The 13,601-nt window shown below is 43.7% G+C and overlaps 1 protein-coding gene across 1 annotated transcript; it reads right to left on the bottom strand.

The window, feature by feature from the left end:
- Window positions 1-10,708: 10,708 nt before the first annotated feature.
- Window positions 10,709-12,532, bottom strand: LOC136361419 (inositol 1,4,5-trisphosphate receptor-interacting protein-like 1). Its single transcript, XM_066319307.1, is given in 2 exon segments — window positions 10,709-11,536; window positions 11,538-12,532. Coding segments are annotated over 2 exon segments (1,746 nt in total). The 3' UTR covers window positions 10,709-10,785.
- Window positions 12,533-13,601: the final 1,069 nt, after the last annotated feature.

A 13,601-nucleotide genomic window follows, 5' to 3' on the forward strand; every position in this document is an offset into this window, starting at 1 on the left:
TTCATAGCTTGGTAATAATTCTGTTTCTTCATTTTGCTATAATTGTGTAGCACATGTTGGATTTTCAACTTATTTTCCCAAACTTAACCTTTTCTTTTCAAGATAATTTTTAATACTATCACGCACAAATGCCATGAATTTATAAGGCAACAGAACAGCACATGTGCAAACACAAGTTTACCCAAGCCTGTATGCAATGATGTTTCAGAGCTACCCTCTGCTCAGGTCATCAGGCTCCGTCTCTTTCCAGACACCAGATGTTGCAGAGCTCAGACCCCTGTAGGCTGCCTGTGTAGCCAGACAGGGACTGAAAACAGGACAATACATAATAGGTGCACCACAGAGAGTTATAAATTAACATTAACAGCAGTTCCAACAAGAGGTGACAAGCATAAGTGTCCTGAGCCTACCCATATGCATTATAAACTTAATGTTTACTTTGGAGTTAGGACAGCCAAAGATTTGTCTGGTTGCAAGATCCAACACTTCCACCTGCGTTTGGCATCCACTGATCAGGTAGTTATTTACAGGATTGTCACAGCACACTTATTTTATATGCCTTGCCTTTCTGACAGGCATCGAGTCATAGAATTGTTTAGGTTGGAACAGACCTCTAAGATCATTGAGTCCAACCATAACCCAGCACTGCCAAGTCCACCACTAAACCATGTCCCCATGTGCCACATCTACTGCACATCTTTTAGATATTCCACAGAGAGTAACCTTGGCCAGCCTGAACCAATGCTTGACAACCTATTTGGTGAAGAAATTTTTTTTCTTATGTTCAGTCTAAACCCCAACCTGATGCAACTCAAGGCCATTTCCTTTTATTCTATTGCTTGGGAGCAAGGCTGGCCTCCACATGGCTACAATCTCCTTTCAGAGAGCTGTAGAGAGCATCAAGGTTCCTCTGCCTCCTCTTTTATTCAGGCTAAACAATACCATTTATTAAATATGTTGAAGACATAAAAGCATCTTTCTTCTTAATCATGTTCATGTGCAAATATACAAAATACAGAGAAAAAAAGTCATTAAGGAAAGAGAAAATCTCACATTTAGCTATAGTGAAAGAAGCAAAAGTTAATTAACAATTCACAGGAGAACCTGGAAACACAGATATTTTAAATGGACAGTAGCTTTTCATGTTTTCTCTGTGGTTCATTTTTTGACTCTTGTGTGTTTGTCTTTGGTTTTTCTCATCTGAGCTGATCAAGAAATACTGAATAGCTTTGTGCAGTTGCAAAACCTGAAGGATTAAAAAAGGTCTTCTTCAACTTTAAATAAGCAGGCAGTGAAATTAATGTGACTTATTTAGCAGTTAGAAACATGGGACTGACCTCCTACTATCAGAAGGTAGTTAATTTAAAAAATTATGTGCTTGCAATGGGTTTATTTGAGCATGTCACCAACTGCTTGTATTGTTGCTGGAAGGAAAATTTGCCATAAACCTCTGACCATGGAGTTAGACTAAACAGCACATACTGGATCCTAATACCTCACCTGTGTTTGGAAGTCTCTGCCATAACTTTGACAACGTGAAAGGAAATTGTCACAGTAATACCCATGGGTGTGCTTCAAGGTTAACTAAAATTATTGAAGGAAGAACCACCAGCTTAATGAGATTTGATTTCAAATAACTGGGTTCAAAGAGCATATTGGACTCAATAGTTAAAATCATCACAATTTGATATTTAGTCATTTTATGATTATTTTATTGTCAATTCTATAATTATAGGGTGATCAAGGGTAACTTATGTCCATTTTCTGGTGCTGTTTTTCACTTCAAAATTCAAGACTATCTGTATTTTATACAAAAAAATCCAGTTAACCCAGGAGCAACCCTGTAAAATATGAAATCTCAAATTTGGGTAAAAATGCATCTAAGTACACCCAGCAAAGCTTGTGTTTGCTCTCAGTCATCCAAATGACACAAAATTGTGTTTGAAATACAGTGTTCTAGCCCACCACCAAGGTTAATGTCTACACTCACACCTCACCAGATTTCTACCAGATTTCAGATGTGACTGCCTCTACATACTAAATAATAAGTCCTTTGTGTTTCCCAGACATTACAATCAATCACTTCCAGCTCTGCAGCTCACTTTTGTTTTGCAAGCCTGATCATTCTTGACTCTTAGCTGTGCTGTGTCTTTATTAGTCACACCAGCTATCAACTCTTTAGGTAAAAATGACATTGATAACTGCAGCAAAAAGATTATGATTATTACAGAGAACAAAGAGAGAAAAATCCACTTCAAAAAGATTGTAAGCTAAATATTAGTCGTTGTTATATACAGTTGTCACCATTTAATGATTTGGGAATGGATCCTACTTCTTTTGCACAATCTCTCTCTGCTACTCCCACACACTTCAACTTTTATGGTTTGTTTGTGGTTTTGTTTGTTTGTTTGTTTTTGTTTTTGTTTTTGTTTTTGTTTTTGGGTTGGTGTTGTTGGTTTGGTTTGGTTTGGTTTGGTTGGTTGGATTTTGTTTGTGTTTTTGTTGGGGTTTTTTTTTGGGGGGGGGGGTTGGGGCTTTTTTTTTTGTGGTTTTGTTTTTCTGGCCCATACTATTTGTCTTTAGTGGAGAGGAAAGATTACTGATTTTAAAGAATCACACTGGAATCACTGCAGCTATTTCTTGATCTCTGGTTAAAATCTTTGTTTATAATTTGTACATAGTGGCTCCAAACCAGTTCCTACCTCTGCCAAGTTCAGAAAAATCATGAGTGTTTATCTGTATTGATTTTGATCTGGCACTACTACTTGAATGGAGGAAAGTTTTTGCCTGTGAACAAAGTCTTGTAGAAAATCATTTAGAGAAATGTTCTGAATTCTAATCCTACTTGAATGCAGTCTTTCACAAATAAGTCACAACCAAGTGAAATACACTATTCCAGAAAATGAAGAAAGAATATAGCTGGATTGCAGTGCATAACTTGGAAATAAAAGTATAACTAAATATATGGAATAGTGTGGAATGAAGAATGTTGGGACAAAATCAACCTATCAGTTTCTATTTAGCTAAACTTTATTTAACAGTCTGGATCAGAAGTAGATGCAAGGCCTGCAATCAGAAATGTCTGTGTGTCAATCCTGATTCTGACTTTTAGCAGGTAAATTGCTTGTGACTGAGATAGTGGCCACTAATTCAAAAGAGCTGTTTCCTCACTTCCCTGGGGTTAAGTCTGTTATGTATAGAGAAGAGCAAGTAGCCTGCATTTTATATGAGGAATGGTTTGACTATAAAATATTCTGTAGGTGATGCTTAATATGAAAGGACTCACAAGCAGATTTGAAGGCATCAGATCCTATGTATAACAAAACATTTGGTGTTTAAGGAATAGAAACATTTAAATACATGAAAAAAAGGTGTTTCTGTGGTTTGTTAAGGTCTATAAATAGAGTACTTAGAGGAAAAAAAATGATGATGAGTCAGGAAAAACTTGGGGGAGAAAATAAAATGTATGAAATAGACTGCATTAGTTAGATGGCATTAAAAACCAGGGAAGTGATCAGAAACATAGGATTGGAGTTCCTTTATATTTCAGAACAGCTTTCTTTAATATCTATGTGATATAAAAGCTTTTCAGATTCTTTTGATAGTTAGGTCATAGTATTTAATAGTGTTGGATCAGGCTGGGACGGAGTTAATTTTCCCCACAGCATCTCTCCTACTGCTGTGCTTTGCATTGCTAGGCAGAAAAGTGTTGGTAACACCAATGTTGAGCTACTGCTGTGCAGGGTGGGTACAGCATCAGCACCATCCCTCAACATTCTCCCCTCTCCAGAGCCCCTGGGGTGGACAAGATCTTGGGAGTGGACACAGCCAGGACAGCTGAACCAGGCTGACCAAAGGGATAGCCCACATCTGATGTAGTGGTGGTGGAGCAGGCCGTGGAGGACCTCGTGTTGGAGCAGGATGCCCAAAGGAGGAGGCTGTGACCCTGTGGAAAATTTGCCAGTCTGGCTCAGGCTCCCAGCTGGACCTGTGAACCTACACAGAGAGAAACTCACACTGGAATAGGTTTGCTGGCAGGACTTGTGACCCCACAGAGAGCTCAGCTTGGAGCAGTTTGTGAAGAACTGCAGCTCATGGGAAGGAGTAATGTTGGAGAAGTTGGTGGAGGACTGTCCCCTGTGGGAGGGACCCCATGGTGGAACAGGGGAAGGGTGTGGGCAGACCTTCCCTGCAGAGGAAGGAGCGGCAGAGACAACACATGATGAGCTGACCACAACTCCCATTCCCCCTGCACTGCTGGGGAGAACAAAGCAGAGAAATTGGGAGTGAAGTTAAGCCTGGGAAGAAGGGTGAGGGAGGTGTAAGGTGTTTTTAAATTGTGGTTTATTTGTTTGTTTGTTTTTAATTTCTTATTTTCCAGTTCCAATTTGATAAATAATAAATTCAATTCGTCTCCCCATGTCAAGTCTGTTTTGACTGTGATCATAACTGCTGGGTGATCTTTCTCTCCCCTTACCTTAAGCCACAAGCCTTTTGTCAAGTTTTTGGTCCTGCTGAGGAAGGCAGTGACAGAATGGCTTTGGTGGGCACTTGGCATCAAGCCAGAGTCAAACCACCACAACAGTGGGATCATGACCAAAGTCACCCTGGGGTCAGTTTAGAGGCAACAGTAGCTTTGAGGGGAGGGTTATTTTTTTCACTAAGTGGGATTTCTGCATTTCTTAGTTAAAAAGTAATCGGTTCCTAGGTAATTTCACTCTCCATTTCTCCTATGCCAAGCACATTGACATGGTTCCGCATTGACAAATACTGCAATGAAACACCAATTTTTTAGCTATTATTCCAGAATATACACAGAAAGCACATTTTTAATTAATAACATTTATTTCAGAGATGTGGTTCTTAAAGTTACATTATAATATGAGATCAAGGAAAATTAAATCAGGCATTTGAATATTATGAAGTACTGAGAAATCATGGATTTGTCCTTAAAATAATTACTTGTTTGAAATACAGAAACATTTAAATATTTTTTACCTATGTTTTCTTCATGCTTTCTGAAAAATGTCTTTGAATCCCACATTTTCACATTGCTTCAGTTTTATGATCCAAATCTTAATTTTCAAAGATATGTTAAAGAGTTACAATTTAAAACAACTTGATTCCATGATCATATATTTTAAAATGGGAGTTTTAAAATATATGGTGCATGGAACACTTATCCTTGTGCTCCTTGGAACACTTATCAGAAGGCCTCTGCTTTTCTCACAAACCAAACAAATTAAGAGGTATTCTATAAGTAATTTGCTGGGATTTATTTTCATTTATTTTTAGAAGCAGACTGAAAAGGTTCTCAAGACTGTTCTTACTGCTAACTGAGTATGAGAAATGGACTCTAATTCCCTCATGACTTATGAATTATTGGAGACTCTCTCCCCATACCAACATTGATACATCTCAATTTGTGTCGCTACCTACCATCAATGTAGCCCGGTCTGTAGCTTTTTTTAAAAACTACAAAGCTTCTTCCCCACCCTTGTAACTCAGTTGTAATGAAAACTGAAGAAAACTAGATGATTGCAAAGTATCCCAAATTCACTACTTTAGATAAAATCTATCATTATTCTGCTTCAATGTAGTGTTTTCTTTGTAGTCATATTTTAACCAATGCTATCTATTGCTTTCTTTGAAAAAAAAAAAAAATTAAAAGCCAAGGACTGTAAGAAAAGAAAGGACCCATTAAGATACAAGGATAAAAGGAAAGCTTTCCAAAGCCTTTTCTAAAGGAAGTAAAAGCACAGTTAGAAAACTTACAGTCTTACCTCTTTTTATTCTTGCACCTCATTAAATCTGCAAGGCACCCAAATCCTATATCCACCCTTCCTAAAAAGCAAGATGTGTGCTACAAACCAACTTGGAAGATGGGTTTCAAATACAAAACTTCTCTAATCCAAAAGGTTTCATTAAGGAAACTTCCCCGTTTCATGAGACTCCCCAGCAGTCACACTCCTAAGGACAGAGACTGCCACTCTTGGGACTGAAGTCACTTCACAGCATTGGCTTCAGTGACCTGACTGGTCCCTGCTTGGCTCCCCACACACCCCACTCACACAGAACAATTTCCTTGCTGGTTCAACCCCAGGGCTCCCAGAAGAGAGTCTCAGATGATTTTTTCAATAAAGAAGTTTATTAACAGTGCTGTAACACAAAAAACAACTCAGGCTGGTGCTCCAAGGAGGGACTCCAAACAAAGGAACCCCAGGGCTTTTATATCCTTGCAGTCCAAGCAAGTCAAGGAAAGCAGAGCCATGGAAAGGGCCCTGTGGATCTCGGTTGATGGTAAGTTGAACATGAGTCAGCAGTGCCCTGGCAGCCAGGAGGACCAACCCTGGGGCCATCAAACACAGCATGGCCAGCCAGGCAAGGGATGGGATTGTCCCACTCTGCTCTGCACTGGGGCAGCCTCAAGAGCTGGGGACAGTTTTAGGCACCATAATGTAAGACCATTGAGCTGTTAGAGCCTCTGCACGGAAGGCCATGAGGACAGTGAAGGGTGTAAAGGCAAAGCCATAGGCTGAGGTGGCTTGGTTTGTTCAGGCTGCAGAAGAGGAGACTGAAGGAGAACTCATCACAGTCTGCAGCTCCTGGAAGGTGAAGCAGAGGGGCAGGCACTGACCTTGTCTTTCTGGTGACCGGTGACAGGACTCAAGAGAATGGCCTGAAGTTGTGTCAGGGGAGGCTGAGGTTGGATTTTAGGAAAAGGTTCTTCACCCAGAGTGTGGTTGAGCACAAGAACAGACTTCTCAGAGAAGTGGTCACAGCACCAAGCCTGACAGTGTTCAAGAAGTGTTTGGACACTGCTCTCAGTCACATGGTGTGAATATTGGGGCTCTCCTGTGCAGGGCCAGAAGCTGGACTTAATGATCCCTGTGGGTGGCTTGGAATGCTGTAATTCCATAATATGAACAAAGTCAGCTTCTTTGTGCCAAGCTGTCTGGCAGTGTGGAAATAACTGAATGCCAGACTATAACTGCTGTAAATAAAATAAGCAGCAGGTAAATACAGCACAATTTTACTACAGTATTCATTTGGTCGATGAATCTGGTTCTTCCTTCTTTTAATTTTCCGGTCCTTATTGAGCAAGGCCTAATTTTAATTGTTCTTCTCTTTTCCTGCTAATCTTTACTTTTAATTTTGAAATAAATAAGCAGAGCTTAAATACATTGTTATCCAGCTGCAATGCAATTTTCTGTTGCTATGGGCAACAAAGCTCTGTTTACCTAATGGGTTGTTTTGCTACAAAGGGGAAAAATATCCCCTGGGGAGCAGTAGAGATTGTGTCCTCTACTGTCACGTCTTATGACTAACAGAGGCAGAGAAGCTTCCAGAGGATTATGAGCCTCAGTTATCAGAAAGGGTTAATTTGTTCTCCATTCTTTTCTATGCATCTTCCTATTCCTCATAATGAACATACACAAGTTTCTTTTTGTACTGCAGCATGTTTTATCACAATGCTGAGTTGTCACTGAAGGCTTTAACTGACTGGTGTATTTTCCTATTATACTGTTTCTCTAAGAAGGTTATTAAGGAGAACAGAGGATGGCACAATATTAATTCATTGTAACAATGGGAATGAGATACAGCACATTGTCTTCCCATTGTCTTGAAAATGTGATGGGTAGAAGGAGGCCAAAAATAGCTTGAAATGTCCCATGACAATGTGCTGAGCAGAATGAGCAACAAGAAATCAAACATTACACTTCATACTGCTCTTAAAACCAACAGTGGCAGTGTTGTGAAGAGGTGACACACTGACCATTTTCTCTTAGGCTATGGTTGTGTGACTGAGTGTGACTTATAGCAGCTTAACAACTTATCTCTTCACAGCTGTGCTACTTTTCTGGTCTTTTTGACATGCTTTTCACTCTCTCATTTATGAAACAGGATGTATTTAGGCTCTGACAGCTGCACAAAACAGCCTATTTTGCCCCACAAGTAGAGGGAATCAGGAGCAAGAATTGAAATCCAATCAGACCTGGAATTTCAGCTGATAATGGGCAACAACTTCAACCACTGAGATTTCCTTTGCTTGGCTGTCAGCAAAATCACAGCTAGTATCAACAATTAGAATTGTTTTATCTTTTGCCATCACTGAAATAGCAGCAGAGCTATATCTAAAAAGGGGTTTGCTGATATTTTTGTTACCCAATATAAATCTAGGTCTTCACAGTAACTTGGCTTTGTAGCTCCAGTCTGCAGTCTGTGGTTGCAGGCTTCCAGCTATGCAGCTTGAGTGCAGAGCAGGAATGAAAAAGTGTAGAAGCAGAAGTTACCTGACATGCCTGAAGGCTCTTTCAACCAGGGAACTAGGACACACTGTAGCATACCTTGATGCAGAAGAAAGGAAGTCTGGTGCTATTTGATCTACAGTCAGCATAACCCAGTGTAATAGGCTGGGGCTTTCTATAAACTGCTATATAAATTTAATTTTAAAATCTGGGTTTTTTTAAATATGGAAAAGTTTGTGTTTTTTTCTTATTACTGTGCTTTCAATAAATTTTTAGACAGATTCTCACTTTTTAAGACCATTACTCTTTTGCTCTGGATTTCACAGCGCCTTGTTTTCTGAAGACTGTTAAAACTATCATCTGTCTATTTTTCACAGTAGTTTTATAATAGAATTCTCATTATTTTTATTGTATTTATAATTGCTCATACTCCTCACAGAGAGTTAATGATTAACTTATTAGTACAGAGGACAGAATGGCGGAAAACAATTTTAAATCAGAGGAGTAAAATAACCTGGGTAGCTTACAAAATCTGCAGAGGAAAGCCAGCACTTAGATGACACGATGATTCATGAAGCTTAATAGCACAGAAGGAAGGCAGGGCTTATATCTCCTTGCCCCACACTCCAATTTCAATGTTAGAATGCTGTGGCTTTCCCTCCTGAAACTGGAGCACTCTGCTGCTGCAGAGGATGATGTTCTCAGTCTTAGTCTGAAAGAAATGCTCTGCAGCTGTTACTGAGCTGAAAACCAGCAGCTCCTCTAACCTCCTCCAACTCCATAAAAAGAGCGATAATTTCTGCTCTGTGTATGTCCTCAGACCAGACCAGCTCCTAGAATATATCCAAGCGGTTTTGATTATGTTGATGCTATACTTGACTTCACAATCAAGAAACTGAAAGCACAAATAGTCCAAGTTTGCACAAGAAAAATAATTTCTCTTTGTCTTACTCCCCAGTCCCAAAATGAAGGAATACATTTAGTTCCCCCAGCAGCAGGCTACAGGAATGCTGAATAATCTTAACATTTTCCCATCATCAGAAGAATTTGCAGATGTATGTAGGAATAAGTAGACCGGAATATATAATCTATTAAATACATCCTCCTGTTCTATAATGAAAAATACAGTAATTCACACTTAAATACACCTAACTGTCCCAAAAACTCAAACACAAAAATATGCTTTTATAATAAAATGAAAACTATTGAAAATCTTTAAAATGTTCCAGTGTCAGCAGCACCAGAGTGCATGAAAAGAAGTAATTTTTAAAAAATCTATCAGATTTTCATGATGGAAGAAAGTAATAAGAGAAGGATAAAAGTTTTCAGCAAAATCAATCAGCATGACTGCTGTGGTTTAGGGCAAATATGGGAGGAGACCTCTGAATGGGGTTCCTCTGCAGAGCAAACAAAACAACCGCTCCTCCCAGCCAGTCCGGGAAAAGAACTTCCTCAGGGAACAGTGGAAAGAACTATCTATTTTAAAAACCAAACTCCACAAGCAGAAAGAATGAATGAGATGAAACAATAAAACCTCTTGCCCTTCGGAAGAGAGATGGCAAAACGGAGGAAGTTCTTGCCGTGGCTGCAGCTCAGCTCACTCAGTCTCCCACCAGTCCCAGTTCCTCCGCAGGTCCAGGCCCCGGTGGGCCCCAGGTGCCAACCCTCAGTGCTCTCCTGGGTTTTTCAGTCCAGAGCAGATTTTAACAGCCCTGAGAAAAAGGAAAAAAAAAAATGTCCAGAAAGCTTCATTGCCTCAGTTAGATAAAACAGACTAAAAGCAAAAAAGATCTCTTTCCGGCTGCTGTCCGTGCAACCGACGAGCAACAGTGTCTCAAGGGAAAAGAAAAGAAAAACACAGAGCAGTGTTTTTCTTTCGAAAACAAAGTGCGCCCTTTGCCTTTCCTGCAGTGCTCTCAGAACCAGTCTCAAAGGCACAGGACTCAACATACAACACCAAGAGAATAGAGAAATGGGGATTACAAGCACTATAAAGTCACCCTAGGAAATAAGCATAACTTTGCAAAACTGTTCTACACTGACAGCACTAAAGGACCTCTGCAGGGAATGCTAATAAACTAGTCTCACTAGGAAAACTTCCACTACCTATTCTCCTATAGTAAACTGTATCTACTAGCAGCTACATACTTAAAAAACCATTAAAGCTACACCTAACTAAATAACTACACTAAGTCCCTAACAGGCAGCTAGCTCTCTGTCATCCAGGTGTTCCACACAACCTCTACCAGCTTCATTGTCTTCTGTGTGGATGTGCAGGTGGAGCCAATTTCTGTCTCATCCACTTAGGCAAAAACATTGTTGTAACTGGGAGGTGATGGGCAAGGTAAGTCCCAGATGTGTCTGCACAAGGAATCCATGCATCCATGGGCTGCAGCATCTTCCTCCCTTCCTTCCTTGCGCAGGAGAAGGAAAGCAGCTGCAGGATTGCCAGTGACAGAAGCACCGATGAGGCAGTGTTCACGTGGCTGCCGTAGGCTGTGAGCCCCCCAGCGCCGCTCTGTGCAGGGACCTCCTCTCAGTGTCTGGAGAGCAGCACCCAGAGGTGAAAGCGCAGCTGACCGTAGGCTTGTGTGGCCTCTCTGTGGGCAGCTGTGTCTTGGGCCAGGTGCTCAAAGAGGTTGAGGGGCTCAACCTTGTGCATTGCCGGTGGCAAGCTGATCTCTGCAGGAAGCCTCTCGTTGCCTTGCACAAAGTGCTCCAGGCGTTTCAGCTGCAGGCAGCAGCCCAGGTAGGCCACGACGTCCCACAGCCGCCATGCAAATTCCTTCCTGTGCCACTGGGACAGCGGGACAGTGGTCAGTACGTGCATGAGCACGGTCTTCCAGATGGAACTGGAAAAACCTGTGCCCCTCAGGATGTAGGTGAAGACCTGCAGGCATTTCAGGTGCAAGCTCTCTCAGGGCACCTGCCTGGCCACGTGCTGGAAGAATTTGGCCTCGGCCACAGCGTATGTCTCAGGCCACGCTGTGCTTGCTATGACATTGGCCTTGGCAGGCTGGCCACTCCCAAAGATGCTGCAGCTGCCTCTCTGAGCCTCTGAGGGCTGGCTGACCACAAAGATGTCCAAGTCCCCTTGGCGCACCCCAAGGAGCACCTCCACCCTCAGCCTCTCCTTGCTGTCGCTCAGCTGGAATTGGCAGGACCGGCTGCAGGGCTGAAACTCCGAGTGCCACGAGGCTGACTGAGGCACATGCAGCCACGAGGATCTCACCAACTGGGAGAACCAGCGGCAGGTTTTCTCCACATCCAGGTAGGAGCCGGTGCAGTGTCTTTAGGAGGCTGCGCTGATGTTCCCGCCGCAGCTCCTGCTTCGAGTGGTGCAGGAAGCACAGCGGCTCCTGGCCCAGCTGCTCCCTCTGGCATGTGCACACCCGCTCCACATGGATCCTGAAGCTCCTGGGTGCCATCTGCCCTGCACTGTTCAGCTCCAGGCAGAAGACGTGCCCTGGCAGGGGACTCAGCGGCAGCAGCACGCGGTACACCTCGTCCCACTCCTGGGGACTCCAACCCTCAAAGGCACTGCCCACCCCGATGGCTTCTTGAGGCACCGGGTAGAAGCTGTTGCTGACGCTGTGCACAAGGACACACCTCAAGCTCTCCATCAGCTCAGCTGTCACTGAGCAGCCTCTCTCCAGCTCCTCCACAGGCCACTGGATGCGATCCACTAAAAGGATGCCTGGCCTGAGGATGCCTGGCCTGTTCCCATCGTCTGGCCTGTCTCTGTCTTCAATTCCACCACTGCCCCTTTCTTCCTTGCCACCATCACCACCTTCTTTTTCACTGGCAGCCACGTTACCTTGTTTGTCTTCTTTTCTAGTCTGGGTCTTCTTTTCCTCCACATTTACACCACCCCGTTCTTCACCCTTGTTTCTATCACTGTCATCCTCTTTGATCATTTCCTTCTTTTCTTCCTCACTTACAGACAAACCACTAGGGTCTACCGCACTCCCACGACCACTGCTATCTTCCGGCCCAGTCCAATCGCTGCTCCTCTGTTGACTGGCATCACTGCTTTCCTGCACCTTCCCATCATCATCACCCTCAGTGATGCCATAGTCGTCTTCCTCGTTTGCAGCCACAGGACTGCCTTGTCTGCCATTTGCCCAGCTGCTGTCATCCACCTCCACAGTCACAGCAGTCTTTGCTCCACCTTCCTTTGACTCCACCCTCTCTTCTTCCTGTTCTTTTCCTCTCTCGTCTCCCAAGGTCTTGCAGGAGCTCTGGTCCTTGCTGCTGTTGCTGGCTTCATGGCTCCTCCTCATCTGGCTAAACCACAGTCTCAAGAGGAGCAGGAATCCAGCAAGCACCCAGAATGTCCAGTGCTGCAGAGAAAGAGAGAGCGAGGCTCCCCAGGCCTGGTCCTGCTGCTCCGGGGCCCCTGCTCCAGCTCCTGCAGCAGCTGAGCCATCTGGCGCTCCAGCAGCTCCTGACGCTCCTGCATGCGCCGGTGCGTGGCCTCATCCAGCCCGTCGCCAGCTGGCCATGGGCACTGGATCAGGCTTTGCACGAGCACCAAGAGCAGGGACAAGAAAGCATGGTCTGCAGGAGGACACACAGAAGGGCTTCAGTGGGGTCGGCATGGAGACCGGCCATGGGGGGCAGGAAGGAGAGGGCCCCTGGCAGCTGGCAGGAGGCAAGGCCGGCACCGTCAGCCCCGCGAGCGCCAGGGCTCGAGCAAGGCGCTCCCGCTGGGGCCTGGGCCCTGGATGCGGGGACAGGAGACGTGCCCCGGGTGCCGGCGCTCCTGCCCCAGCCCTCCTCCAGCCCCGTCCCCTCGCTGTGTGTGCACTCCGGCCCGGCTCGGGGAACTCATCATGGCCCTGGGCACCCCGGGCCCCAACAGACACCAAGTGCACGCCCATCACTGGGCAACCCGGCAACCCCAGGGCTTCCCTTTGCCAAGCAGGCACAAGCAGCCTCCCACGCAACCCTTGTCAACTCTAAAGTTGAGTGGCAATTTCAGAAACTTATCTCTTTTTATTTATTTTTCAAACAGAGCTCTCCAAATCTTACTGAAATGCAGACAAGCAACTACAGCTGGGTATTTCAAGTCTCTAAACATATGTGTCTGTCTTTATCGCAAATTTCAGAGGAAACCTCCAATTGGGTTTTTTCTTCATGGCAAACCCAAATGGCCCCTCATCCCAGCCAGTCAGGGAAAAGAACTTCTTCGCAGAACAGTGGAAAGATATATTTTTTTAGGATACAAAATTCCCTCAAGCAGAATGGATGAATGAGATGAAAACATAAAACCTCTCTCCGTCCCGAAGATAGATGGCAAATCTGAGGAAATCTTTGGTCTTGGAGCAGCTCAGCTCACTCAGTCTCCCA

This window comes from Sylvia atricapilla, chromosome 5, assembly GCF_009819655.1.
Source record: "Sylvia atricapilla isolate bSylAtr1 chromosome 5, bSylAtr1.pri, whole genome shotgun sequence".
NCBI lineage: Eukaryota > Metazoa > Chordata > Aves > Passeriformes > Sylviidae > Sylvia > Sylvia atricapilla.